The sequence below is a fragment of the Balaenoptera physalus genome (genome assembly GCF_965194825.1).
Source record: "Balaenoptera physalus genome assembly, chromosome: 3".
Lineage (NCBI taxonomy): Eukaryota > Metazoa > Chordata > Mammalia > Artiodactyla > Balaenopteridae > Balaenoptera > Balaenoptera physalus.
Window position 1 is genome coordinate 5916665 of NC_138890.1, and position 27473 is coordinate 5944137.

The following is a 27473-nucleotide window of genomic DNA, read 5'->3' on the forward strand; positions in this document are numbered from 1 at the left end:
CTCCTCACTCACGAGTGAGGCCCCCGCCTGGCGGCCCCCATGAGTGACGCCGCCCTCCCCACTCACACGCAGACCCCTCTCCAGGACGGAGCTGGCTTTGGCTTTGGTCTTCCTCTGGGTCCTCTCCTGCTGGTTCTCTGGTTCTCTGGTCTCCTCTCTCCCTGCTTCTAGAGGCAGTCCACTGCGTTAGTGACAAGTGGTTCTTGTCTGTCTCTCCCTCTCTCCTGTCCCCGCGCCTCCTGCTCTGCCTCTTCCCCCTGTCGCTCGGAACCCCTCCACCGGGTAGGAGAGCGCTGCTCTGGCTGATAGGCTAATCCAGGTACTGTAGCTTTTCGTCTCCCGCTCCCACTTCTTCCTGGTCCCCGCACATGACCACCAGACCACCTCTTCCCTGGCCACTGCCATCCCCCGGGGCGTGAGGGGGGCAGGCCTGGAGCTGCGCATGGGGGTGACTGGGGACCGCTTCTCCCGGGAGACGGAGGCTTCCCTCTGGGGGAGGGGGCATGCGTGTAAACGCGTGGTGCGTGTGGGCGCATCTGTGAGTGTACCCACACGTACATGCACAGGTTTCCTCCCTCCAGGGGACACAGGTGGGGACCCAAGAGGGCTCGGGGACCCTGAGGCTGCATCAGCAACAGGCCCTGGTGTGTGCACGGCTGAGCCTCTGCAATACACACACATACACACACACACACACACACACACACACACACACACACACACACACACACACACCCATTCTGGCCCCTCACGCTCTTCTCTGCTCCCACCTGCAAGGCCTGCCATCTTCTTTCACTCACCTGCTTCTGCTGCTGCCTCATCTTGAATGGCTTTATCTGGAAGCTTCTGCCCACTACCTAGTGGCTCTGAGCCTGGAATGGGGGGCCTAAGTTGGGTGGGCTGAAGGGATGAGGCTGGGGGGGCCTCGGGCAGGTGGAAGTCCCGGGCTCCAGGACTGGAGCAGGCCCCGGGAGAGGTGTATCCCACCCCCCGACCTGGCCCTAAGGAGCCAGCCCTGAGCCTCTGGGCCCTTGGCTACCCCCACATCCCCAGCGTCACCAGCAGAGCCCAGCCTCTGCTGTGCCATGTGCCCTGGATAAGGACTTCTTTCTCCTCACCTGGGACAGAGGCTGAGAGCCAGAGCCTGGGCCCCGGGTGGCTGTGTTCCTCCAGGTTCCTCCCAGTGTCCTGTTCCTGCCGGTCCCCCCATCCCCAGGCCCCGTGGGGCACCCCATCCCAGGCTCTGAGTGTGGGAGGCCTCACCCCTCTTCCTTCCGCCCCACCTCCACCCTCTGTGGGCCTTGCCTGGGGTGTGAGCAGAGGGTCACGGCCCCCTGTCCTCGCTGTGCTCAGGGGCAGGTGACACGAGCGCAGGAGGCTGAGGAGAACTACGTCATCAAGCGGGAGCTGGCAGTGGTGCGGCAGCAGTGCAGCTCAGCGGCCGAGGACCTGCAGAAGGCACAGAGCACCATCCGGCAGCTGCAGGAGCAGCAGGTAGCAGGCTGGGTGGGCGGGCCCCCCCCCCCCCCGGGCCAGGCCACGCCCCGTGCCCAGCTGCCTGCAGGGCTCTTGAGCAAATGGCTCCAAATCAGCCCTGCCTCAGCCCCTGGCCCGCCTGTTCCTTGCTGGGGGGCAGGGGACCCAGAGCACAGTGCAGATTCTCCCCCACCCTCAGCAGCGAACTGCCCCACACCCAGGGGGGATCCCGTGTTTTCCGTTTCCCACCCCCCAGTAGGGTGTCTGGCCTACCACACTGAGAGGAAAGCAGTCACCCTCCCCGGCCCCCAGCCTCAGCACAAGAGCCCCTGGGAACCAGCTGTCCCTGCCGGGACCCCTCCTTCCACTGATGGGGCTGTGATTCCTTGGGGGAGCCCTGGTGTCTCCCCAGGGTCTGAAGGGCTGTTGGGCTGTTATCGAACTAAACCCGGGTCCGCTCACCTGACATGCAGCAAAGCCAGTCCACCAACACTGGGTTGTGGCGGAGGAAAGTAAAGCATCTATTGCAAACAAGGAGAACAGGCAGCTCCTCCTCAAAGGAACCCATAAAGTCCCCACTGGCTTTTAGGCAGGGGTTTTTAAAGACGGTGTTAGGGGAGAGGGTCCTAGGATGCATCATCAGCTCATGGACCTCCTTCCGATTGGCTGGTGGTGAGGTAACAGGGTGATGCTTCAGGAATCTCCGGCATCAGCCTTCTGGCTCCAGCCAGTCTGGCGTGCACGTGCTTGTGTTCAGCATGCAGTCACTGTCTGCCACCTGGCTGGGGCTCTCAGTTTCTGCAGAACAGCTCAAAGATCCGTGTCAGACGGTTATCTGTGTCCCTTCAGGAGGACCTAGGCGTCCTGTGACCTACCGCCCTCATCATTAACTGCTTGCTGCGCTCTGGAACTCAGGGAAGGCCTAGGAAACTAAAGCCTTTTTCTACAAACAAGCAACGGGGACACCGAAGGGTTTTTGTACCCGGGAAGGCCCCACAGGGTCCTGCTCGGTTTCAATCCCCCCTTTTCTTTGAAACTTGTCAATCCTGACGGGGGGAGGGGTGGCACAGAAAAGCAGTAAAGTTTTGGATGGAGAGGTTAATCCTAAGCTTGGCAGGGGAGCTCAGCTTTAGGGGGAACTCAGTTTCAGGGCTTCCCCAGGGGGGCCAGCCATTGCAGGGCAGGAGCTGGGACAAGGGAGAGGGTAACCCCTTCCAGCGCCCAGCACTTTGCCCTCGGAAGAGGGTCTGGCCTGTGCCCACCAGTCTGAGCCGGTGGGATGGGGGTGAGGGGGCAGCCCAAGTCTGTTGTGGGGTCATGAACTTCGGATGGGTAGTGGGAGGACCCATGTGCTGGAGCACTGCAGAGAGTCCGCTTCTCCCAGAGAGGGCTTTCAGAACTTTCCTCCAGCTGTACCCAGCAGGCTGCCTGCCTTATGTGGCAACCCACCAGCAGCTGCAGCCTGCAAACTCAGCATGCATGCCCGAGCGCAGGTCCCAGAGGGGCAGGGAAGGATGCTGCAGGCTCCCTGCGATCCAGGGCTGAACCCAGCAGGGCCTGGCAGTGAGCTGGGGGCGGGGGAGAGGGGGTCCCTGATTTGGAGAAACCACAGGGTGCTCAAGAAACAGTGGGTAGAGAGACGGAAGGGTCATTCGCTGAGGAGGGCCCCCTCACCCAGGCCTGGAGACCTGGCCTGAGGGATGCAAGCTGATTCTTCGCGCCCAGGTACAGGGGGGTGGAACTTCACCGTTGCTCACCTGCATCCACCTCCTGCCCCGCAACTTCGAGTGCTGTAGCCCCACCTGGCTCTAAAGCAGCCAGGGCAGTGGGGAAACTGAGGCTGGGCTAACCCCGCCCATGGCATGATGACCCTCTCAGGCCAGTCAGAGAGACATTCACCTGCCACCTCTGAGCTCTGGCCTTTAGGGCCTGATCAGAGCTGGGTGAGGCAGGGAGGCCGCTGCAGGCAGAGGGAGGGAGTGCGGGAGGTGCCAGTGCAGCCCCTGAGCACGGTCTCCAGAGGCTCCTGGAGGAGGTGCAGCCTGGCAAGAGGTTGGCATGGGGCCCGGAGCCCTTCTGAGCCAAGGGAGAGCCACTGGTACCCATGGGCCTCAGAGACCCCCAGTGGTCAAGGGCAGCGAGCAGACCTGGGCAGCTAGGCAAGTGGGGGAAGAGGGTGGCAGCTGCCCTGCCAGGCTCCCCAGGCAACAAGATGCAGGCCCCACTCTGACCCCAGGGGCTGCCCTCCCCCACTGGCCAGGTTTGTTTTGTTTTGTTTTGGCTGCGCCACGCGGCATGCGGGATCCTATTTCCCGGACCAGGGATCGAACCTGTGCCCCCTGCAGTGGAAGTGCGGAGTCTTAACCACAGGACCGCCAGGGAAGTCCCACGGCCAGGTCTTCTTTATTGGGCCCACCCATCACCCCTGGGACTCCTAGCGTACCTTTGAGAAGCCCCTGGGCACTGACCAAGAAAGGAGTCTCAGCAAACTCTTTCCCCATCTGCCCCATGCCACCCTCACCCTGTGGTTAGGCCACAGGCCACACAGCAGGAAGGGGTCCCCGGAGAACTCACCCTCCGTCCTCATCCCAGTGATCCTGGGAACCAGTCACTGGTGTCCCTTTCCATGGCATCCTGAGGCCATGGAAAGTCCCCTCTGTTCCCAGGACCCCTAGGCACAGAGCATCAGGGCCCCCCTGGCATCCAGCCCCTCCGGCGGATCCGGAGTTTCTCCTCACCCCCCTCTCCACCCACAGCCCGGCCCTGGAGGTGGACGGGGTGGGGCCAGGCCTGGGCCCACAGCCGGCTGGCAGGAAGGCTGCCCACCTCTGGCCACAGCCTGGGGCCCAACGCAGCCCTCTGCCCGCCCCCAGGATAACCCGCGCCTCACCGAGGACTTTGTGGCCCACCTGGAGACGGAACTGGAGCAGTCACGGCTGCGGGAGACCGAGACTCTGGGGGCCCTGCGGGAGATGCAGGACAAGGTTCTAGACATGGAGAAGGTGCGACTGGGCAGGTGCTGGGGGAACCCTGGGGAAGGGGAGGTGACAAGAGGCCCTAGCCAAGGAGAAGGGGCGGCCAGGGGGACCAGTGGGACAGGCCCTGGAGTCAGAGCCCCCTGCCCCAGCAGCCCCCACGGAGCTCAGGGCACCTCCCTCGGCCCCTGCCTCCTTCTCCTTGGTCTCCACACCAGGGTCTGGGCAGATGGGAAGTTGGGCCCCTCACCCTCAGACCCTCTCAAGCCCTGGAGGTACACACGTGCATGCGCACACACACACACAAGCATACAAAAAGCAACACGACTCCACAAGGGGTGTGCCCGCCCTCATGTGTCAGGCACCAGGCTACCAGTGCGGTGGCCTTCATGGGCTCCCTGGGCTGTATGTGTCCCCCTCAGGCCCTGGGTTCCAGGATTGGAGAGAGGGGAAGGGAAGGCCAAGGCCCAGGCCTATCAGGGCTGCTCCCCTCCATGGAGACACCACCCAGGGGGCCATCCTCTCCCACCTGCAGCCCTGCAGGGGGCACCAGGCCTCTTGGTCCCTTCCCAGCTCCTTCCACACCGGTTATTGTCTCAATTCCCAGTGCGCTGCCAGAAGGGAGGTGCCCCGGCCACCAGAGGGCAGCACTCACCCACTGGCAGGAGCCATGCCCCCCACCTCCAAGCTGCGCTATTTTGGGTGCCCTCCCAGGTGGGGTGTCTCTGCCACAGCCTTGCATGGGGCCATCGGCCTCTCGGTCCCCAACTGCCCGCCTGCCCAGAGCTGGGCTTCCCACCCCTCTCCCTCCACATCAGAGGGAAATGTGGGCCCAGTAGGTCTGCCACCACCCCCCCACCCCAACTCCCAGACTCAAACAAGGGTCAGGGAGAACCTCATGCAGCGAGTTGGCTTTTGGTCCAAGAGGCTGGAGCATGAATCTCTCATCACTGAGCCCTTGGGAGGCCAGGATAGGGCCTAAGCCGGCCCTCAGTGCATCCCCAGGGAGACGGTGCTGAAATCCACGGTCTTCTCTGCTCCAGCTGGGCCAGGTCCCGGGTCTGGGCCCGGAGGGTGTGGATCTCAGATTCCCAGGTGGGTAGCGCCCGTCCTCTCCCAGCCCACCCAGTGTTACTAGCAGTCACATGGTGTGAGGGGGTTGCCCTAGGCCAGTCGTGCCAGAGAGCAGGTGCTGTTATTACACCGGTTTTACAGACCAGGATGTCCAGCCGGGGCGGCAAGGGCGGGGTCTCCTCCCCTCGGGGCCTGGTCCTTGTTCCCCCGGCGCATCCTGGGGTCCAGGGTGCGCCCTCTCCCAGCCGGGCCGCCCAAGGCAGAGCGCAGAGGAGAGGGGAGCCGGGGCGTGGGGCCTGCGGGAAGGGCCGCGTGGCTGCGCAGCTCCCCTGGGCTCTGACCGCTCCTCTCCCCGCAGAGGAACAGCTCGCTGCCCGACGAGAACAACGTGGCGCGGCTGCAGGAGGAGCTGAAGGCGCTCAAGGTGCGGGAGGGCGAGGCCGTGGCCTCGGCGCGGGAACTGAAACTGCAGCTGCAGGAGCTCTCGGACACCTGGCAGGTGAGGGAGGGCCTCGCCCGACGCGCACGAAGCGGCCTCGGGGCTCCCAGGCGGAGGCCGACCGCCGACCTCTGCCCGCAGGCCCATCTGTCCCGCGGCGGCCGCTGGAAGGAGTCCCCGCGGAAGCTGGTCGTGGGCGAGCTGCAGGACGAGCTGATGAGCGTGCGGCTGCGCGAGGCCCAGGCTCTGGCCGAGGGCCGCGAGCTGCGGCAGCGCGTGGTGGAGCTCGAGACGCAGGTGGGCCGCTGCCCGCCTGGGGAGGGGACTCGGAGCCCGGGGCCGGCCCCGCGGCGAGGCCGTGACCCCCGCCCGTCCGCCCCCAGGACCACATCCACCGCAACCTGCTGAACCGCGTGGAGGCGGAGCGAGCGGCGCTGCAGGAGAAGCTGCAGTACCTGGCGGCGCAGAACAAGGGGCTGCAGACGCAGCTCAGCGAGAGCCGCCGCAAGCAGGCGGAGGCCGAGTGCAAGGTGTCGCACCCCCCCCACCCGCGCCCGCGCCCCCGCCCGCCCCGCCGCGCCCCTTGACCGCTTGTCCCCCCGCCCCCAGAGCAAGGAGGAGGTGATGGCCGTGCGCCTGAGGGAGGCGGACAGCATGGCGGCGGTGGCCGAGATGCGGCAGCGCATCGCCGAGCTGGAAATCCAGGTAAGCGGCGGGGCCGGGGCTGGGGCCGGGCTGCGCGGCGGGACCCCGCGCTGAAGTCCGGCGACCTGGCCCGCCCGCAGAGGGAGGAGGGCCGCATCCAGGGCCAGCTGAACCACTCGGACTCGTCGCAGTACATCCGCGAGCTCAAGGACCAGATCGAGGAGCTGAAAGCCGAGGTGAGCGCGGGAGGGGCGTAAGAGCCCCGGTGTCCTCGGCCGGTGACGGGCCGGGAGTCGGCGCCTCGGGGAGCGGGAGAGGAGGGGGCCCGGCGGCCGGACTCCGTCCGTGGGTACGTCGGTCCACGCCTCCAGCGCGCGGGTCCCCCGCCCCAGGTGCGGCTTCTGAAGGGCCCGCCGCCCTTCGAGGACCCGCTGGCCTTCGATGGGCTCGGCCTGGCGCGGCACCTGGATGAGGACTCGCTGCCGTCGTCGGACGAGGAGCTGCTCGGCGTGGGCGTGGGCGCGGCGCTGCAGGACGCGCTCTACCCGCTGTCCCCGCGCGACGCGCGCTTCTTCCGCCGTCTGGAGCGGCCGGCCAAGGACAGTGAGGGCAGCTCAGACAGCGATGCCGACGAGCTGGCCGCACCCTACAGCCAGGGCCTGGACAACTGAGGCAGTGCCCCGCGTGCTCGGAGCCCGGGGCCGCCGCCTGCCCGCTCCTTCGCCGCCGCCCGCACTTAACAAACTCCAGGCCCTCGGTGGTCCCGCCCACCCCGAGGGCCAGGACCAGCGCGGCAGGGCGCAAAGGGTGGGACCGAAGTCTGGGGATCCTGAGTCCCCTGGCAGGCCCACTCTCCCCAGCAGTGTTTACCCATCTTGGTCCGTACCCCTCTGGGCCCAGTTACCTGGAGGGTCTGCCCCTCTTAACAGCCAGGGCAGGGGAGGACCCAGGGGTCCCAGGACTGGAGGAGCAGGAACGTCCCCCCTCCTAGCTGGCCTCCTTCTGGGACAAGGGTGGCCCGGCTGGGAAGGACCCAGGAGCTAGAGGAGGCCTGAGGAAGAAGAGGCCGCTCTAGGCCTGTCGTTACCACCCGGAACCACCCACGGGACCCTTGGCCTCTGGGGACAGATGGCCAGGCTGGGTTTTCCTGCCTGGTGCAGGCATTGTGGCCCCTGCGGCAGAAACCAAAGCCCCCCCTACTGTGTGCAGGGCCGCGCAGGGTGTGAGTGGCCAGCCGGAACCAGCCAGGGCCTGGGTAGTGTCTGTCCCTGCTTCTTGGGGGCCAGAGCAGCTGTGAGGAAGTGAAGAGACCCCCCTCTCCCCAGCACACCACATCTTCCTCTGTGACAGTCCCATCGCCCCAGCCTGGCCAGTGATGAAGGGGCTCCCCGACCCAGGCTAGCCTCCTCTCCAGGGGGTCCCCAGCCTCCACTTCCGTTCCTTCTCAGTATCCCCGGCCCCACTCTCTGGCCAGAGCCAGGCCCCAGGGGAGGAGGCCTCCCAGGTGAGTTGCCTCCCCGCGCCTGCTCATGGTGGTCCCGTGGTCTCTGCTGAGTCAGAACCAAGAACGGTGCCAAAATCCAACGATGCCCCCAGACCCCTACCCCCTGGGGCCTCACGCCCCTCGGGCTGACCCTCTCGGTGCTCCTGGAGCCTAGAGCAGCATCACAAGCAGTCTCCCCGGCACTTCCTGGGGTGGGGATCCATGCCCAGTACCCCCTTCCCAGTCGCCCACTCCTCAGTGTAACAAAGCCTGGGGACCAGGGTGGGCATCCGAGGGGCTGTCCCACGTGCCCCCCACACTGCCCACCACCATTTTGCACACTGCCTGTTCACACTCCACATGTCGCCCAGGCGGGAAAGATGGAAAATAAAGTGTATTTACACAGTCACAGACAAGGGATGCTGAGCGGGGCAGGCCTTGGGGTAGGGGAATCACCACAGCCATGGGTCCCCGGCCCCTTGTCCAGTGAAGCAGCAGGGAAGCGAGCAGGCTGTCCTTGTCCTTGGGAGCCTCCCACCATCTAAGAGAACCAGAGGTGGAGATCATAGCAGGCCAGTAGCGGGGGGCCAAAGAGGCTGTCCAGGTCGGGTGCCGCGTGGGAGAGGAAAGGACATTCACACGTACAGTGTGAGCGTAAGTGTGGGCGTCGGAAGAGACGGTTAGTATTGTAGGAACGAGTCACCAAGGACCTGGGACATCAGGCGTATGGACAGACCCTTAGAGGAGGGCATTTTCAGGAGGGTGGCTCTGGAGATGGGGAGGGAGGATGGGCCATGATTTCCCACCTGGGTGACTCAGCTGGGGCCTCCCCTGAGAGACACAGAGGAGTGAAGGGTCTTAGGGCCTCAGGAAGATTCAGGATCTGGTTTATTCGGCACCCACTGCCCAAGGCCTTCCGGGTGCTCCACTGTGCCTGGTTCTGAGGGGTTCCAAGTGTAGTGGAGCAGACAGACATTGGGGTGGGGGCGGGGATTAACCTGCACAGTAGTGTGGCAAGTGCCTAGACGAATGTGTAAGGAGATCAGGGAAGGCTTCCTGGAGGAGGTGTTGGGGGGGGATCTGCAAGGGCAGAAGCATAACGGTGAGACGTCGCAAGGACCAGCAGGAGGCACATGAGGTCTGTGAAGAAGGAACAGGAGAGAGTGGGCATGGCCAGACCGGGAAGGGGCTTTTCTAGTCAGGAGAAAGAGTTTGCACTATGAACTAAGAGCGGTGGGGAGCCGTGGAGGGCTTAAGTGAGAGGGGCACCATCAGGTAGACTACAGTGTTGGGGGGCAGTGCAGAGGCAAAACAGCCAGGCAGTGGGGGTTCCCCTGGGGGAAGAAGGCCCAGAGAGGCAGCATCCTTTGTGGGGTTGCCCATGGAGCTGAGGCAGAGTCCCAGCTAGCACAGGGGTGACAGAGCCAGGAATGGCAAAGGAAGGCTTCCTAGGAGGAGACATTTAATAGGTGCCAACCAGGCCCTACCCTCTACACCCAGTGTGGACCCACCAACTGTCCCCCACTCTGCTGCCTGATACCTGCCAAGCGGCAGGGCAGGACACTGGTTATGCACCAGGACAGCCGAATCCCAGTTCTATTCCCTCCCACGACAGCTCCTGTGGGCCCGTGCATCATTCCCATCACACAGATTTAACACTGAGACCCTGGCAGTTGCTGTCTGCCTGTCCTGCTGCCACCGGGTAATTCCACCTGGCTGGCTGCCAGGAGGGGGCACGGCCTTGGGGGAAGTGTCTGAGGTTCTGCCCTGCACCCTCACAGGGGCTGGCCTTGGAGCCCTGGCTGCCCAGCATGTCAGGAGTCAGCCCATACCCTTGGGCTTGTCTCAGCATCTGGAAACAAGGACACCTGGGTCCTCACCAGGGCCCAGCTTAAAAAGGGACCTCTGTGGACTTCCCTGGCAGTCCAGTGGTTAAGACTCTGCACTTCCAATGCAGGGTGCATGGGTTCGATCCCTGGTCAGGAGAACTAAGATCCCACATGCCACTAGGTGTGGCCAAAAAAAAAAAAAAAAAAAAAGGAACTTCTCTAGTTTGCCACCTAACTGATTGGCTCCCAGGGGTGGAGGTGGCAGTGTCCCACTGCGACAGCACCAATGTCTCTTCAGACCCCAGGTTGGGAGGCAGCCGCTTCTGGGGTGGGGGACAGGCAGGACTTGGTGGTTCCTGTCTGACAGGAACCTGGCTTCAGGGACTGGGTCTAGGAGCAGAGATAGGGTTGAGGGCCCAACACAGGGTCCCACTCTGTCCTTCTACCTGCCCCGGGGATTGTGGTTCCCCTCGGGCCTCCATCATTCTTGGTATGAAGCATGACACCCTCAGGGAGGGAAGGCGTAAGGGGTGCATTTCCGGCAGGGGCACTTGGAAAGAAGAGCCTGCGCTGGGGCTTAAAGGGTCCAGGATCAGGGTGACTGGACTGTGGGACGGCAAGGAATTCTGACTGGGGGAGACAAGTGAAGACATTGGTTGGCTCTGGTGAGGACCCTTGACTCTGGGACACAGGCAAGAATGCCTGGCTGGAGGGGCTTGGGGAGGACACCCGAAGTTGGGATGAAAGGCAAGGCCCATGGTTGGGAGGCACAGAGGGGCATGATGAGGGCACCTGGAGAGGAGTGGGCATTGTGAGGACTCCCTGATCTCCCACCCAGCTTTGGGAGAGGCTGCTCCTTCCCTGCAGGCCCTCCTAGTGCGGTCCATCCAGGAGGCAGGGAATGCCCTTCATGAGCCCTGGACCCAGCTGCAGGCCCGCCTTTTGCACTGCAGCCTCCTCGGTGAGCAGAGGGCAGTGTGCGCGCTTGAGAAGCCCTGGAGGGACCCGAGATGGCCATGGGTCTCAGGCCACCCCTGTCTCCCTCCTACACCCCAGGGTGTGCAAAGTAGGGCGGTGCACACTGTGAGGAGGGACCTCAGGAAGGGGCCCCCCACCTTCTCCTTGGATCCAAGCAAGCCTTTCCCACGTGTCTTTCCCCTCCCCCCAGGAGTGCCCGCTCCCCTGGCCGAGCGTGGGAAGAGCTTGGTCAACTGGCCACACCGCCCACGCCTTGCTCACTCGGTCGCGCGGCCTCACCTGGGCCCCTCCTGCACCTAATTTTTCCATGAGAAATTGGGCATGAGAAAACCTACGTTCACGAAAGCGGGTGGGTGCGCGGCGCTGGACCACGGGGACTCGGCATCGCCTGGTCCCACCCCAGCCCCTCCTCGCGCGCCCCTATCCTCAATGGAGAAGACGCAAGGCCGGGGAGTGTTCGGGAAGGCCTTCAACCAGAGCTACAACCTGCTGTGCACAGCTGCCAGCACAGCCCGGCCCAGCCCCTCTCGCCGCCCTGCGGTCAGCTGCGCCGCTGGAGGGCCCCAGCCCGCGACCGCGAAGGCGAAAGTGAACAGGCTTCAGTGTCCCGGCTTTATTGCAAACTCGGGCTGCGCGCGGTAGACGATACACTGGACTCCGGGCAGGGCCTAGGCCGAGGGAGGGACGAGGCTCGAGGGGAGCGGGAGCTTGTCCTAAGCCAAAGGGGCGGGGCTCAAGGGTGAGCCTTGGCCAAAGGTGTGGGTGGGTCGCAAGCCTGGGCCAAAATTCTAGGGCTCTAAGGGGTCTGAGACCAATCCACAGGGAGCCGGACTCCAGGAGGAGGGGAGGGGGAGATCTAAGACAAAGATGTGCAACCTGAGGGACGGATCCTAAGGCAGGGGTGGGGCGGGTGGGCGGGGCTAGGGTCTGGCTCAGTGGAAGGTCTCCACCTCTACCACGGTCCAGTCACCCTGCGGGGAAGTCACGTCATCCGGGGAGAAGCTAGTGACTGAGGTGATGCTGGCGCGGGACTCGTCCAAGGGAGACAATAGTTCGGCCCAGCGGCCCAGTTCGGCGTCGCTGAGCGCAGTGCGGGCTCCCCCCGCGCTGCCGGCACCCCCCGCGTCCCCTGAGCCACCGGTGCCGCCCGCGGCACCCTCGGCCGCAGCTAGCAGCAGCGTCCGGCTCAGCAGGTGCTGCACGACGCTCGCCTGCAGCGCTCCCAGCGGCAGCTCGCCCAGACGCGCCGGCTTCGCGCCCCGCGAGGCCGCTCCAGCCCCAGCCCCAGCCCCAGCCGCCGCCTTCCCACCGCCCGCGCCAGGCCCGGGCCCCGGATCCAGCGCGCCTGTGGCGGGAGTCGCCGACTCGGGCCCTTCAGCCTCGTAGATGGTGCACAAGCCGTCAGCAGAGCCCGACCCGGCAGCAGGAGACCAAGGCAGGGGCGCTCCTGCGGGGAGAGGAGCCAGGCTAGGCAAAGGGAGCGGGAAGCCCCGCCCCCGACACAAGACCCCGCCCCTTCCTTCAACTCCGCCCCCAGACCCAAAGGTCCTGCCCCCCGAGTTGCAAAGCCTCGCCTCCGACCTCGCCCTCCTACCGTCCCCAGACCTCGCCCCTCCTACTGGTCCGCAGTGTCCGGAGGGCTGCTTACCTGAGGTGCCGCGGATGGCCAGCGGCGGAGCGGAACCTCGGCTCCAGGCGGCCGGGTGGCAGGCGGCGAGCTCCGCATCGGCGGGCGGGGAGGTTGCGGCGCCGCCCTCGGGCCCACTGTCGTAGCCGCGCAGCTCTTCGGGCGTGCTCGTGGCGCTGCTGCTGTGGCCCGCCAGGTCCGGGCCGCTCAGCGTACTGGACGGGCTGCGCGAGGGCGGCGGCGGTGGACCCGGGGCCAGAGCCAGGGTCAGCCGTGGGCCCGAGATTGGGGCATCGGGACCCGGGGTTGGGGGGCGGCGTGGGGCTTGCAGAGGGGGTGAGGCAGGGGGAGAGGGAGGGGTCTGCAAAGCGGGCAAGGCCAGGGAAGGTGGAGCCCGCGGAGGGGGCGTGGCCAGGGGAAGTGGAGGGTCTTGCAGAGGGGGTGAGGCAGGGGGAGAGGGAGGAACTTGCAGAGGGGGTGAAGCGGGGGGAGAGGGAGGGGCCTGCAGAGGAGGTGAGGCCAGAGAAGGTGGAGCCCGCGGAGGGGGCGTGGCCAGGGGAGAGGGAGGGTCTTGCAGAGGGGGTGAAGCAGGGGGAGAGAGAGGGGCCTGCAGAGGGAGCGAGGCCAGTGGAGGTGGAGCCTGCAGAGGAGGCAAGCTCTGAGGAGAGGGAGCGGCCTGAAAGGGAGGCGTAGCCAGAGAAGGTGGAGTGTGTGTGGGGGGCACGGCCAGTGGAGGAGGGGCCTGCAGAGGCTGTGAGGCCAGAGATGATGTCTGTATAGGAGGAGTGGCCTGTAGAGGGGGAGCGGCCAGAGGCGTGGCCAGGGGGGAGGGTGAGCCTAGAGGAGGAGCACCTGGCAGAGAGAGTGTGGTCAGAAGAGAGGAAGGGGGAGAGGTCTGTGGAGGGGATGTGGCCAGAGAAGGGTCCTGTCTGGGAGGCGTGGCCAGTGTATAAGGCGTGGCCTGAAGAGGTGGAGACAGAGAAGGACCGGCCTGCGGAGGGGGCGTGGGCAGAGCAGAAGGAGCCTGAAGAGGGGGTGTGGTTAGGGAAGAAGGCGGGTTCCTCAGAGATGTTGCTTGAGATAGAGGGGCTTGTAGAGGGGCAGTGGCTGGTGGCAGAGGACCCGACAAAGGAGGTGTGGCCAAGGGAGAGGGAAGAGCTGGAAAAGGGGGTAAAGCCAAAGACGCCTCGGTGGGGGGCATACTCTGCAGAGTGGGTGAAACTGATGGAGGGACTGAAGTCAGAAAAGTGGCCGTGGCCAAGGAAGAGGCGGATACCTCCGGAAAAGATGTAGCCAGCTGTGCGGGGGGAGCTTGCAAAGGAGGTGTGGCCGGTGGAGAGGGGAGGGTCTGCAGAGAGGGTGGAGCAGAGGGAAGAGGGGCTAGTGGAGGGGGCGTGGCCAATGGGTGGATAAGGGCCTGGGGAGGGGGCGTGGTCGGTGGAGATGGAGGGAGCGAGCCCCGCAAGGGAGCGGCTGTGATATGGGAAGGCGGTGCAATAGGACAGGGTAGGGAGGAGGTGGCCAAAGGAGGAGAAAAGCCCTGTGCAGGGACTGCGCCCTTCCTTGGGGGTGTGGCCTGCGGGGGGCGTAGAGCCTGCAGTCCTCTGGACTTGGGCTGCGAGGGATGCCCCAGAGCCCGGGGTGTTCCAGCCGGGGAAGCCCCAGAGCGGGCTGGGGAGGACAGAGGAGTGGCGCTGGAGCCCGTGGGGCGCAAGGTTGGCCTCTGGAGGCCCCCGCCGGCGCTGGGTCGCCTCCTGGTGGCAGGGCTCGGCTCCGCGGCGCTGCGCTCTGGGGCGCTGCTCACTGATTTCCTGGAAGCCTCGGTCGGGGGCCGGGGCCGGGCACTCGGAGCTGCCCGGGGGACACCCACCTCAGCGCCCGCAGCCCGGGACCGACGGGAGATGGCCGAGGAGGAGACGGCTGGAGTGGACCCAGAAGAGTCTGGGGACAAAGCAGAAGACCGAAGGGTCGCCGATACTTCTAGGCTGGTCCCTCTCACATCCGAGGAAACCCCTTCCTCCCCAGATCACGTACCTCTCCGTGCCCCAGCGCTCAGGGCGCTCCTTCTGGGCCCTTCAGGGGCTTTTCCTCTGGCCACAGGTTCCTCAGCTGGGGGCCGGAGCCCCTTCTGCCCAAGAGGGCCTGGCCTGGGGACAAAAGGGTCTGCGCTCAGGACAGCGCTCCAGCTCCTTGTTTCGTCTCCCAAGTCTACATTTCCCCATCTGTGAAACGGGGCATATGCCCTCTCTGCCAACCAATAATAGCTTTCACCAATTTGCGCCCAGTGATGAGCAAGTACTCCCACACACTTTAATTAAAAGCTTCCAGATGGAGACACTAACCCTTGCCCAAGGCACCAGGGGAGAGGGGGCTTGTTACCTGGTGGGCCCGCTGGCATGCCCCGAGCTAGAGATACAGCCTGGGCCTGGGGTCTTCGCAGGGGCCCGCTCCCCTCTCCCAGCTGCTGGGGGCCTGGAGGCTGTGGGGAGAAGGCCGAGTCAACGCAGGTGCCCCGGAAAGGAAGGGGAGGCTGGTGCCTCAGAGGAGAGGGGGGCAAGAAGATGGGGTCCGAATCAGGAAAAGAGGTTGGAGTACCTGGGCTCCGGGGGCCTGTCCCAGCACTCCGCAGTGGTCCCCCCCGGGGAGTAGCCTCCGGGAGAGCGGCTCCCCGGCTGCCCCCCGATCGCTCTGCCAGAGGCCCTCGCCCTGAAGCTCCCGCTGCTCCCAGAACTCGAAGAGCTGCGCTGGTTACGGGGGGAGGGGGTCGTGGAGACCCTGGGAGCTTGGGGGTCGGAAGGTTGGGAGGGCGAGAAGAGGGCGTCCGACCGGCGGCCCCTGCCCTGGACGTGTCCCTCTTGTCCATCTCGCACCTGATGAGGAGGCAGACCGATCAGCATCCCAGGTCCTGGACAGCTACGCTGCCTGCAGGGATCTGGGTCCTGGCACCTCTCGGCTCTTTCCCCAGCGTCGCCACCCATGGGTGCCCAAACCTTTGCCTGGATCCACTTCCTTCCCACCCACCCACCACTCACCAGCGCAGCTGCTCATGGCTGTCCCCAAGTCCCACCCTCACCGCCTTCCTCCAGGCCATGCCAGCCTCAGCCAACCCCCCTGCTCCCTCTCAGGACCGGAGATCCACCCCCCCTACCCCTCGCCTCCTCAGGGACCCTGACCACCAGCGTCGGGACAGGGGGCTGCCACAGGTTCCAGATGAAGGGGACGGGAGCACACGCCCAGGTCCCCCTCGCCAGCCACCAGCGCCGTCCCGGAGGGATGTCGGCACCTGCCGGGAGGAGGAGCGGCCCTGGCTGCCCGCGCACGGGCTCGGGGAGACAAAGAGCCGCGTCCCGAGCCCTTCCCCTCCCCCAGCTGGGCCCTGGTCCGCGCCACCCTTCCACCTGCTCGAGCCGAGCTCACCTTGGGCTCCGGCCTCCCGCCGCTCCACGCTGGGTCGCCTGGGGTGGGACAGGGTGGGAGCGCCGCGGCCGTCGCGAGCGGAGGGCAGGCGAGGGGAGGGGGCGGCGGGCGGCGGCGCGGGGAGGCCGTCCGGCCCCTCGGCGGCGGGCGGGGGAGAAGGGGGCGCGCGCGCTGGATGCAGACCCGGCAGGCAGAGGCGGAAGCGCGCCGAGTAGGGCGGCCGGGAGCGCGTAGGAGGGAGGGGCTGGTTCTCCGCGGCTGCGCCTGAGGACCCCAGACACCCAACCGGTCGGGCTTCGGGGGGTATCCCTTGGGGTCCCGGACTCAGCCTAACCTCCTCTCCCCACCCCCTGCCATACACACCTGCCCCGGCCCCCACCCCAACTACTTGGCGACCAAGGCCCGCCTGGACGCGGATAGGCTGGGCCCTGGCAACCAGGGGGCGGGACCATCGCGCCTCGTGCCCAATTGACCAATCCGGCAGCTCGGTGTCCCAGGCCCTCTCCCCGCTTTTGCGACCGCAGAGGCGGGCCCCCCAGGATTCTTGGGGCTTCCGCCCCTCTCATACCCAAAGGGTTTTCACAGACCCCAGGAAACCCCGTACCTGGTTGGGCTGGGGGGACTGGTGGGAGAATGCAGCCCTGGGAATGTAGGGGTAGACCCCAGATTTGGGGGAAGAGAGGAAGAAAGGACAAGAGGGAGAGACCGAGGATGGTGAGAGATGACCCAGCCTTCTGCAGGGCAGAGCACCCCCCACTCGCCACACCCTCCCAGGTCACACGAAGTCAAGTCAGCAAAGGCTTCCTGGCAGAGCCGGGCTTTGGGGGGATGAGATTATGGGGGTCCTGGAGGTGTAAAAACGGGTGCATGAGGAGCCGAGAAGATCCCGTCCGAGGTTTCCCAGCCCAACCTGAGGGAGTGAGAGGTGTCATTTTGGTGACCCGCCAAACTGGTGCAGAGGCCTCATGGAGGACCTTGATAGGAGACTGTGGCATTGAGGGGGTTGAAGCGAGAAGAGGAAGATGGCCATCCTCAGCTGCCCAAAGCTGGCCAACAGTGCCAGGTGCCCTCTTGCACCTCTGCTTATACTTAAGGCCACATGGCTCCCCACACACACACTGTGCTCTCTGCCCCCAAGCCCCATCTCTTCAGACTCTTAGCGACTCACTACCCCATCCCAAAGAACCAGCTCCCTCTGCCTCACCCCTTCCCCCATCACATTTGTACATACACACACACATACACACACACACACACACACAGAGTATCCACCGTATGATTCCATTTATATAATATTCCGGAAAACACAAGCTAATCTATAGTGACAGAAAGCAAATCAGTGGTTGTTGGGGACCACTGGGGGAGGGAAACTTTTGAACCACCAATTGAAGCCACTCTGATTGATTCCTGACCCTCAGAAACTATGTGAGACAATAAATTCTTGTTGTCTTAAGGTGCTAGGTTTGGGGGCAATTTGTTACACAGCACAGTAATATGTAACTACCTCAGGCTCACAAAACCTTAAAAGCTGGGTCTAAAATATCAAGTGTTGGTGAGAATGTGGAGAAATTGGAACAGTTGTGTACTGTTGGTGGGAATGTAAAATGCTGCGACCACTGTGATTCCACTTATATGGGGTCCCCAGAGGATTCAAATTCATAGAGATGGATGGTAGAATGGTGGGTGCCAGGAGCTGGGGAGAGGAATGAGGAATATGAGTTCAATGGGGACAGGGTTTCAGTTCTGCAAAACAAAAATAGTTCTGAAGATGGATGGTGGCGATGGTTGCCCAACACTGAATGTACTTAATGGCACTGAACTGTAAACTTAAAAATGGTTAGGGTGACAAATTCTATGTTATGTGTGTGTTCTACCACAATTGTTTAAAACCTGGACAGTGTCCATGCGAGAAAACTCACAAACTACCTGTGGGAATGTAAAGGGGGCAGGCTTTCTGGAGGACAACTGGAAAGCGTTGTATGTGTGTCATATGACTGAGACATTCCTCTCAAGCGTCTGTACCTGTGGCGGTGCCATACAGCTCCTTCCATATCTCCTGAGCACCCACAGTCCCCACCTGCAGGAAAGTCAGAAGTGTCAGGGTATTAACACTCCCTCCATCCCCTTCTCCAGAGCAGCCCTCAGCCATGACAGGCAGGAGCTGGTGCATCAATGCTTCAACTCCCTCACCTCTTGGTTGGGAAAACTTGGAGGTGCGTCCTCCACCATCTCCCAGAGCTCCCCAGCACAATGGAACCCCAGTTGCCCATATTGGCAGCCTGCTCCTTCACCCTCATTAACACTACTGGCTTCCTTCCCTTCCCCACTCCCTCACCTTCCAGAGAAACTATTTGTATCTAATTCCTTGCCTCAGGATCTGCATCTAGAAGGGCCTGAACTAAGCATCCATCCGTCCATCATTTACTGAATGCTCACTGTGTGCCAGGCACCATCCCAAGTGCTGGGGACACAGTAGGGAACAGAAGAGACACGTGTCTGGGGATCATGGGGCTTCGATTCCAGTCACCACCGAGACTCTTACACAAGTGTGCAAAGCGTCGTTTATGAAAACACTTATCCCAACATAAAGCTGGAAACAAACCGCCAGGGTATGGATCTCAAGGAGCTTCTCCCGAGGCTAGAGGAAAGGGAGAAACTATTCACCTCAAAAGGCCCCTGCCCCTTGCTACCACTTCACCCCACCCTACTTTGTTATATACACAGCATTTGTCACAAGCTGACATTATCTTGTTCCTTACTTATTTGCTTTCTTACCTCTGTCTCCGCCCACCCCACCCCACCCCCAATCCACACACACACCAATAGAGCAGAAGCTCTGAGAGAGAAGGTAACCTCGCTTATGGTGTCCACACAATGAAGGTTTGTCTTTGGGCAGCCTGTGGTCGAGCCCACAGGGACTTCTTCAAGGGTTGCGCCCATTGCAGGGTTTCACAGGGGAACCTAAGCTTAGGGGATCCCAACCCTCAAGGTTTCGGAGTGTCTCTATTCTGGTGAACTTGTTTTCTTTTCCCCATGGGAGATGGGGTTTCACTCTGCCACCTGGTCCAGGTCCCCTCTCCCTTGAGTTTTGCAGACAGGGCAGATCAAGGTCAACTGTTGTCTAAGACCCAGCTCAGGCCTCCCAAAGTGGGGAGGAAATCGTGGGCGGGGGGGAGGCAGAGTCTCCCTTTGAGAAGCCGGTCTCCCAGACTGGACTCCAACCCCGGCTCCCAGAGCCCTCTGACCCCCGTGCCCAACCCCACCGGGACCCGGGAGCGGCTCACTCCCTCTCCTCCCCCAGTGGAGAGCTTCCCCTGGCTGGCTGGTTAGAGCAGGAAGGGGGAAGCGCCCTGCCCTCTCTTGGGCCCTGGTCACTGATTCCTTGGTTGAGCCTCAAGGCCAGGTAGCTGCACCTGGGAGTGAAGGGAGGAGGGGGAGGAGGACTTCCACGCGTTCCTGACAGGGTCTGTACAGCTTGGCTCGCGGAAGGGTGTCTTCAGGTCGGCTTTGGGAGCCCAGCGCCTCCAGCCCTCCTCAGTTTCCCCCGTGCCAGGTTTGCCCCACGGAAGCGGAGCCCAGAATTCTACGGTCCCTGCTCCTCCGACCAGCCCCTCGCCCACCTCGGAGACATCAGGATTAGGATCGGCCTCCTCCCGCGATCCCGCGGCACCAGGAGTCGGGGGCGACCTGTGAGCGCCCTAAGGGAGGCGGGGCCGAGACGGCTAGTGGGCGGGGCCGGGAGGGGTGGAGCTGCTCCCGGCTCCTGTCCAGCTCGCCCGCCCGCCCGCCCTGACTCACCCAGCCCGTCCCGCGAACTCTGCGGGAGTCCCGGCCGCTCCGCTCCCAGGGACACAGGAGTTGGAACAAGCGTCCGGCCCGTGAGGTGAGTAGGTGGCTCTCCGCCCCTGGGGACCAGGTGGCGGGGTGAGGATCTGGCCCACGGGAGGACCGCCCCAGGTGCGGCTGGCCCTGTGACCTGAGCCCAACGCCGTCTGGGGCACAGAAGGAGCTGGGGGGTGGGGTGGGGGGGTGCAGAGAGAGGCCCCGCCCTGGCTAGCCCAAGGGCGCCTGTCAGGGAGCCCGGCAGGCCTGGCCAAGGACGGAGTGAAGATCAACAGGTTGGGGTCCACCCTGAGGGTCTTGACCATGTTCCCCTCTCCTCTGCTGCTGACGACTCAACCCTGTGAGCCCCTCAATTGCCAGAACCCTACCACTTGGGAGCCTCACCAGGCTGTCCCTTCTGGGACTCTTGAACCTCAAGACACCCCAGACCCCCCTAGTCCTGGCAGGACAGCTTGGAAAAGTACTGGGTTGGGAGTCCCCAGGCCTGGGGCCCAGAACAGGATCTGCTACTACAGGGCCACCCTCCCCCACCCAGGCCACAGTTTCTCACTTGTGTAAAAGTCCAAAGTTGGACCCTGTGTCCTCCAAGACCCATTTCAGGGCTGACAGCAGTCACTGTTTCTTCTTCGCCCCTTAGCATGGGCTGTGGGTGGGGGCGGTGTGGGATGGGGCGCTGGACCAGGAGCACCTGCCACCGCCACGTGTTCAGAGGCAGGCTGGGGGCTTGGGGAAGGCCTGAGCGAGAAGCAGCAGCAGGGGTGAGGCATGGGTGGGCGGAGCTAAGGCTGGGTAAGGGGCATGTTCCTGGCCCTAGGCTGAGGAGGACAACTCAGCCTGCTGGGCAGAGCAGCCATCCTCCCTCCATTTCCTCTCTGCCTGAAGGAACCCCTTCTGAGGTTCTTTTGGCAAAGATGCTTCATCTCAGCGAGACGTTCTCGCTCAACAACGTGATCAGACAGACGGGACTTGGGGGTCTCGCCTCGAATGCCACTTGTCACAAGCTGTGACACCTTGAGCAAGTTATTTCACTCTCCTGAGTCTGGAAAACGAGGGTCCCAACATCCACGCTCCCAGAGCTGGGATAAAACGAGACACTGAAAGCATCTGGTGGCCATAAGTTCTCTGCCAACACACCCCCATGAAGCCTTCTCCCCAAGCCCTCCCACCAGCCCTGTTCAGACACAGGGGGGCCAGCCTTGTGTCTGGGGAAACTTAATGGCAGGTTCGGGACGATCAAGATTGAGTCATGGAGACAAATAATGATAACCCCATGTCTGCTTCTGAGGCTGTTGTGTATACACTTTGCTCTGTGGGCGCATCCTCTGGGCCATCTGCTGGGGACCCTGGGTGTGTCTCTGCCTTCTTGCCTTTGATTGTGGACCCGGGATGGCCAGTGGGGAGCTTCCACCATTGTGAGATGGGTCCTGAAGGGTGGCAAGGACTCGGGGGCAGGAAGTTGGTCCCTGCCCGTCTGTGTGGCATTTTTGCTACAGTTACCATTCTCAGGTGAAGCAGCTAAGCAGTGTCCCTCGCAGGGGCAGGTGGCCAGGGCAGGGAGAGCAGTGGGTGGCCAGAACTGGAAGAGGGCATATGGCCGGCTCCCTGGTCCTGGGTCTCTCCTCAACTTAGTGTGTACTTGCCCTTTGTACACACATGCCCTGAGGTGCACACTGCAGAATGCCCCCAGGGTGTCCCTTTTGGTGGCTGCAATTTGGCTCCTGGGGGCTGTTGAGCTGCCCTGAGTGTGTTTCTAGCAGATTCCCTGGTGTTTGAGCCTGTGATGCACTGGAGGCATCTTTACTCGGCTTGTTGTTCAGGACAGGGTGTGAAACTGAGCACGAGGGATGGGCCATTGGGTGAGGGATCCTGTGCTCTGTCTGCACACCCCCTTGCATGTGCCGGCTGCTGGGTGAGTCAGGGCCTGAGTCAGGGGGCCCCGGAGACTGGGTGTGGGCAGGCGTGTCCCTCTCCCTTGCGTGTTATCTCTGGTACTGAGGTGGGAGCCTCTGATGGGATTAAGGGGGTGTGGCGGACTGCCCCGACTTCAGCCTGGTGGGCGGGGCCTGCATCCCATATCCCCGCCCACTTCCACCTCGTCCTCACTCAGGAGTAACCCTAAGGCCTTCAAGGGTTGTGGGGACCAAAAAGGGAGGCAAGGAGGTGTCAGAGCGATTGACTGAGGTGTGGAACAGAGGCCAGTTTCCCTCCCCCCCCCCCCCAGGAGATGGGTAGGAGGCTGGAGGACCGGCTGGTCGCCCAGATGCCTCCCTTCTTTGCCCAGCCTGTGCCCAGTGACAGGCTGTCAGGATGAGGACCGCAGGCCGCAGGAAACCTGCGTGATGTAAAACAGGATCTTTATATTTGGGAGCATGGATGCTGGGGAGGGAGGCAGACTGCCTAGGAGCCCCCTTAGAGGCGGTGAGGGGCTTGCTGCCTCCCTTTCCGTCCCCGCTCCAGCCTCGGAGGTGGGGGAAAAGGCTCCCGACTGCCTGTCAGGGAGGGTGATGTCCCAGCCCGTGGCCTGCGCCCCCGTGTGACTTGCGCCTGGTTGTCTGTATCTGGAATAATGATACCTTCGTCTAAAATGAAAGCCAGGGACAGACAGAGTGGGCTGGCCGCCCAGGAGCCTGGCAGCCCAGCCCTGTCCCAGTCGTAGGTGTCACCCTGGCTCTCTCCCTGTGAGTTTTCCATTTCCTGATCCTCTGCTCCATCCTCGCGCCCCCCTGCCCCTGCCTCTCAGAGGCCAGGTCTCTGTTTTCTGCCGCAGATCCTAGGCACTTGCCCCACTAGAAACGCAGGTGTCCAAGTCACTCCCACCCCCCAGGGCTGACCAGCCTTCAGCTTTGCCACTCCCTGCCCCTGGGGCCCGTAACCAGAGCCAGGCTCCAGCCGGCTTTTCCGGTTGGAGGTCGGAGGTGGTGCCCGGAGCGCCCCTGAAGGGGGTGCGGGGCCCACGCCCCGGAAGTCCCCGAGTCTCTGGGACTCTCTCTGGTCCAGTGGTGGAGGAAGCCGGGGCTGGCCGCCTGGATTCCGGGTACCTGGGGTCAGAGAAGCAGAGGAAGTGTTTCGGATTGGCGTCAAGGGTGGGAGGAGATGCCTGGGCCCCGGGAGAAGGCCGCACGGGCACGCTGTGGGGCAGCGGCCCCGTGGACTGCCCCTCCTGAGCTCTGAGAGGGCAGGCAGAGTCCGACCGGGGCAGGGGTCCCTGGGAGCAGAGGTGGTGAAGACAGTAGTTGCCCGGCTCCAGGAAGGAGGCGAGGTCTGTGGGGGGAGGGGAAGGAAGCGCACAGCTTGTGGGTGCTGCCAGAGTTTGGCAGGGCCGAGCGCGGAGTGGGAGCAGATGCGTGTGTCTGGCTCTTCTGGGGACCCGGCACCAGGCGCGCTTAACTGAGAGTCTCTCTCTGCACCCTCCACTTCCTGCCCTCCCACAGGCGGGATGATTCCAGTGGCGGAGTTCAAGCAGTTCGCGGAACAGCAGCCCGCCTTCAAGGTGCTCAAACCTTGGTGGGACGTGCTGGCCGAGTACCTCACCGTGGCTATGCTCATGATCGGGGTCTTCGGCTGCACCCTCCAGGTAAGGGGCGGGGCAGGGGCGGGGTCTCTAGGGGCGGGGTCTGGGAGGTTCCGGAAGTCTTCCGTTACTGTCTCTTAGTTCTGGAGACTGGAAGTCTGAAATCAAAGTGTTGACAGAGTTGGTTCCTTCCGAAAGTTGTGAGGGAGAATGTGTTCCACGCCTCCCTTCTAGACTCTGGTGGCCTCAGGCATTCCTTGGTTTATAGATAACCTGTATCTATTCTCCCTGTATATTCTCCCTGTATCTTAAAAGCATCTTCCTTGTGTGTATGTCTGTGTGTCTGTGTGTGTCTGTGTCCAGATTTCTCCCTTTTATAAGGCCAAAGTCCTATTGGGTTAGGGCCCACCCCCCAATGACCTCATCTTAACTTGATTACATCTGCTCTGCAAAGACTATTTCCAAACAAGGCAACATTCACAGGTATTTGGGGGTTAGGACTTCAACATCTTTTCGAAGGACACAAATCAACCCAGCTCTTTTTTTCAGACAAAGTCAGATGCTCAGAGGTTTATTGACTCTTCCAAAGCTGGGGAACAAACTGGGGACAGTTGGGGGTTGATGGAAACCTCTCTTGCCTTCGGCCTGCTTCCTCCCCCACCCCACAACTTCCCAGGCCGCCCCAGATCCTTCACCATCTTTCACCCTCTCTCCCATCCCCAGGTGACACAGGACAAGATCATCTGTCTGCCCAGTCACGAACCCCGGGAGAACTTATCAGAGGCCCCGTGCCAGCAACTGCTGCCGCGGGGGGTCTCCGAGCACATGGGGGACCTCCGGGAGTTGAGCGGCCTCAGGAACAACCTGGACCTGCAGCAATACAGCTTCATTAACCAGCTCTGCTACGAGACGGCCCTCCACTGGTACGCCAAGTACTTCCCCTACCTGGTCGTCATCCACACGCTCATCTTCATGGTCTGCACCAGCTTCTGGTTCAAGTTCCCCAGCACCAGCTCCAAGATCGAGCACTTCATCTCCATCCTGGGCAAGTGTTTCGACTCTCCGTGGACCACGCGGGCCCTATCCGAGGTCTCCGGGGAGAACCACAAGAACCCTGCCGCCGCCAGGCGGGCAATGGTGACCATGGCAGCAGCGGCGGCAGGACCGGGGAAGGCAGGTGAGGGTGAGAAGGAGAAGGTGCTGGCGGAGCCCGAGAAGGTGGTGACGGAGCCACCGGCTGTCACCCTGCTGGACAAAAAGGAAGGTGAGCAGGCCAAAGCCCTGTTTGAGAAGGTCAAGAAATTCCGCATGCACGTGGAAGAGGGGGACATCCTGTACACCATGTACATCCGGCAGACGGTGCTCAAGGTCTGCAAGTTCTTGGCCATCCTGGTCTACAACCTCGTCTACGTGGGGAAGATCAGCTTCCTGGTGGCCTGTAGGGTGGAGACCTCGGAGGTCACGGGCTATGCCAGCTTCTGCTGCAACCACACCAAGGCCCACCTCTTCTCCAAGCTGGCTTTCTGCTACATCTCCTTCGTGTGCGTCTACGGGATCACCTGCTTCTACACACTCTGCTGGCTCTTCCACCGGCCCCTCAAGGAGTACTCCTTCCGATCTGTGCGGGAAGAGACGGGCATGGGCGACATCCCCGACGTCAAGAACGACTTCGCCTTCATGCTGCACCTCATCGACCAGTACGACTCACTCTACTCCAAGCGCTTCGCTGTCTTCCTCTCCGAGGTCAGCGAGAGCCGCCTGAAGCAGCTCAACCTCAACCACGAGTGGACGACCGAGAAGCTGCGGCAGAAGCTGCAGCGCAACGCCTGGGGCCGGCTCGAGCTGGCCCTATGCATGCTCCCGGGGCTGCCCGACACGGTCTTCGAGCTCAGCGAGGTGGAGGCACTGCGGCTGGAGGCCATCTGTGACATCACCTTCCCCCCAGGCCTCGCACAGCTGGTGCACCTGCAGGAGCTCAGCCTGCTCCACTCGCCGGCCAGGCTGCCCTTCTCCTTGCAGATCTTCCTGCGGGACCACCTGAAGGTCATCCGGGTCAAGTGCGAGGAGCTCCGAGAGGTGCCCCTCTGGGTGTTCGGGCTGCGCGGCCTGGAGGAGCTGTACCTGGAGGGGCTCTTCCCCCTGGACCTGGCCCGGGCGGCGACCCTCGAGAGCCTCCGGGAGCTGAAGCAGCTGAAGGTGCTGTCGCTGCAGAGCAACGCCGGCAAGGTGCCCGCCAGCGTGACCGACGTGGCCAGTCACCTGCAGCGGCTCAGCCTGCACAACGACGGGGCCCGCCTGCTGGCACTGAACAGCCTCAAGAAGCTGGTGGTGCTTCGGGAGCTGGAGCTGGTGGCCTGCGGGCTGGAGCGCATCCCCCATGCCATCTTCAGCCTGGGCGCACTGCAGGAACTGGACCTCAAGGACAACCACCTGCGGTCCATCGAGGAGATCCTCAGCTTCCAGCACTGCCGCAAGCTGGTCACACTCCGGCTGTGGCACAACCAGATCGCCTACGTCCCCGAGCACGTACGGAAGCTCCGGGGCCTTGAGCAGCTCTATCTCAGCCACAACAAGCTGGAGACACTGCCCACCCAGCTCGGCATGTGCTCTGGCCTCCGCCTGCTGGATATCTCCCATAACGGGCTGCACTCCCTGCCGGCCGAGCTGGGCCTCCTCCAGAACCTGCAGCACCTGGCTCTCTCCTACAACGCCCTGGAGCTTCTGCCCGACGAGCTCTTCTTCTGCCGCAAGCTGCGGACGCTGCTCCTCGGCTACAACCAGCTGAGCCAGCTCTCGCCCCAGGTGGGGGCCCTCAGGGCCCTCAGCCGCCTGGAGCTCAAGGGCAACCGGCTGGAGGCGCTGCCGGAAGAACTCGGCAACTGTGGGGGGCTGAAGAAGTCGGGGCTCCTGGTGGAGGACACCCTTTACGAAGGGCTGCCGGCAGAGGTGCGGGACAGGATGGAGGTGGAGTGAAGCCAGGGAGGGGCAGGTTGCGGTAGAGGCCTTCCGGATGCTACCATCCTGGAATCTCTACCGTTATCTTCAAGGGAGGGGGCCAAGTGAGCCCAGGCCAGGAGAGGAGGAGCAGACGTGGCAGGCTGGTGGAGCCCAGGCAAGATCCTGGGATTGGTTTGTCTGGGAGGCTGTGGATCTGGGGTGGAACATCCCGGAGGGATTAACTCAGTCATAAGACTCTCAGAGCAAAACCACACCTGTGTCTTTGGCTAGCTGGCCCGCCCCCAGCCCTGGGCCAGAGCTGCTGCTGCCCCCAACCCACTCCGAACATTCTGGCTCAATCAATGCCACGTATGGGTGTGGGGCTCATCCCAATGGGATTTCAACCCTCTCTCCCTGACCAAAACAGCTTACATCTGGGGTTCTCTCCCAAGGAGGGGACACAGACGCAACGGACAAGCTCCCCCCTCCTCCACCCCCAACTTGGATGTTAATCCCCTATTTATAAGTTGTTTGCTATAGACACCTGAACTCAGAGAAATGGTTTTCATATTTGACTAGGCATCAAAATCAACATCACCAAAACAAAACATCCCAGGCCCCACCCCTGAAAGACTGACTCAGGAGGTTCAGCTGGAGGCCAGGAACTTGCCGGTAAATAGAAGCATCCCAGGTAATTCTGACACAGACGGTCCCAGGCCTGTGTGTTGGGAAATGCTGACCTGCAGAGTAGATATCTGGGTGTCTAGAGGAGGGATTCTCCTCCCTCTAGAGGAGGGATTCTTTTTTTTATATCCCTAGATGCTTTGAGAAATCTGATGAAAGCTGGGCACCTCCTTCCTCAGGAAAATGCTCACGTACACATACATGAAAAGTTCTGCAAACAACTTGAGGCAATCAACAGATTCCCCCAGATCCCCTAGAGGGCTGTTTATGGACATCCTAAGGATCGGGGACCCCAGGTTAAGAACACCTGCTGTGGCGGGTACATTTTTCTGAAAACAGGCTGGGACTTTGTCTTTCAAATGTTCCCTGTGCGAGGGAGTGTATATCACTGGGTGCTTAATAAATTATACTAACTATGAGAACTATAATCTTGGTCCCTTGTGTCCACTCCTGTCATAGTCTAAGCCTTCGATTCCACCAGACCAAGTACAGGCAAGTGGCGACAGTCACATTCCAGAATCAAGGGTATGAGTCTATCCCGGAAGCAGAGGCAGA

At 62.7% G+C, this 27473-nt stretch overlaps 3 protein-coding genes across 12 annotated transcripts in view; 2 read left to right on the top strand and 1 right to left on the bottom strand.

Annotated features, from left to right (window-relative positions):
• EVI5L (ecotropic viral integration site 5 like) overlaps positions 1-8497 on the top strand; it is a 29776-nt gene extending 21279 nt beyond the window's left edge. Inside the window, exons 12-21 of one of the 7 annotated variants that reach the window (XM_082455579.1) lie at positions 287-319; positions 1354-1494; positions 4233-4478; positions 5495-5546; positions 5884-6024; positions 6106-6261; positions 6348-6494; positions 6574-6669; positions 6750-6845; positions 7002-7216. In XM_082455579.1, coding sequence (XP_082311705.1) covers positions 287-319; positions 1354-1494; positions 4233-4478; positions 5495-5546; positions 5884-6024; positions 6106-6261; positions 6348-6494; positions 6574-6669; positions 6750-6845; positions 7002-7081 — 1188 coding nt within the window. In that variant the 3' untranslated portion in view covers positions 7082-7216. Of the gene's footprint in view, positions 1-286; positions 320-1353; positions 1495-4232; positions 4479-5494; positions 5547-5883; positions 6262-6347; positions 6495-6573; positions 6670-6749 lie in introns of all 7 variants that reach the window. The other 6 variants (XM_082455575.1, XM_082455576.1, XM_082455577.1 and 3 more) reach the window with 6 other exon arrangements.
• Positions 8498-11497: 3000 nt separating this feature from the next.
• On the bottom strand, positions 11498-19577 carry PRR36 (proline rich 36). Its single transcript, XM_082456070.1, has 9 exons — positions 19564-19577; positions 17966-18020; positions 16548-16584; positions 15944-16207; positions 15122-15396; positions 14906-15005; positions 14561-14673; positions 12548-14467; positions 11498-12346 (listed from the first exon to the last, which is right to left on the bottom strand). The coding sequence occupies exons 5-9, from the start codon at positions 15387-15389 to the stop codon at positions 11832-11834; spliced, it is 2916 nt and encodes a 971-aa protein (XP_082312196.1). The 5' UTR covers positions 15390-15396; positions 15944-16207; positions 16548-16584; positions 17966-18020; positions 19564-19577; the 3' UTR covers positions 11498-11831.
• Positions 18119-27346, top strand: LRRC8E (leucine rich repeat containing 8 VRAC subunit E). 4 transcript variants are annotated; one of them, XM_082456071.1, is made up of 3 exons: positions 18119-19826; positions 23218-23360; positions 24021-27346. In XM_082456071.1, the coding sequence occupies exons 2-3, from the start codon at positions 23223-23225 to the stop codon at positions 26268-26270; spliced, it is 2388 nt and encodes a 795-aa protein (XP_082312197.1). In that variant the 5' UTR covers positions 18119-19826; positions 23218-23222; the 3' UTR covers positions 26271-27346. The 4 variants fall into 4 exon arrangements, with proteins under 4 accessions (XP_082312197.1, XP_082312200.1, XP_082312198.1 ...); XM_082456074.1 differs by lacking the exon at positions 18119-19826 and adding an exon at positions 19873-22829; XM_082456073.1 differs by lacking the exon at positions 18119-19826 and adding an exon at positions 19874-22820.
• Positions 27347-27473: the final 127 nt, after the last annotated feature.

Excerpts from the sequence above, each read along its gene's own strand:
- LRRC8E (XM_082456071.1), top strand. The coding sequence starts at position 23,223 with ATGATTCCAGTGGCGGAGTTCAAGCAGTTCGCGGAACAGCAGCCCGCC. Across the intron at positions 23,361-24,020 it reads TCTTCGGCTGCACCCTCCAG|GTGACACAGGACAAGATCAT; the intron begins GTAAGGGGCGGG and ends TCCCATCCCCAG.
- PRR36 (XM_082456070.1), bottom strand. The coding sequence starts at position 15,389 with ATGGACAAGAGGGACACGTCCAGGGCAGGGGCCGCCGGTCGGACGCCC. Across the intron at positions 15,006-15,121 it reads GACAGGCCCCCGGAGCCCAG|CCTCCAGGCCCCCAGCAGCT; the intron begins GTACTCCAACCT and ends TTCTCCCCACAG. Across the intron at positions 14,674-14,905 it reads CATGCCAGCGGGCCCACCAG|GCCAGGCCCTCTTGGGCAGA; the intron begins GTAACAAGCCCC and ends TTTTGTCCCCAG.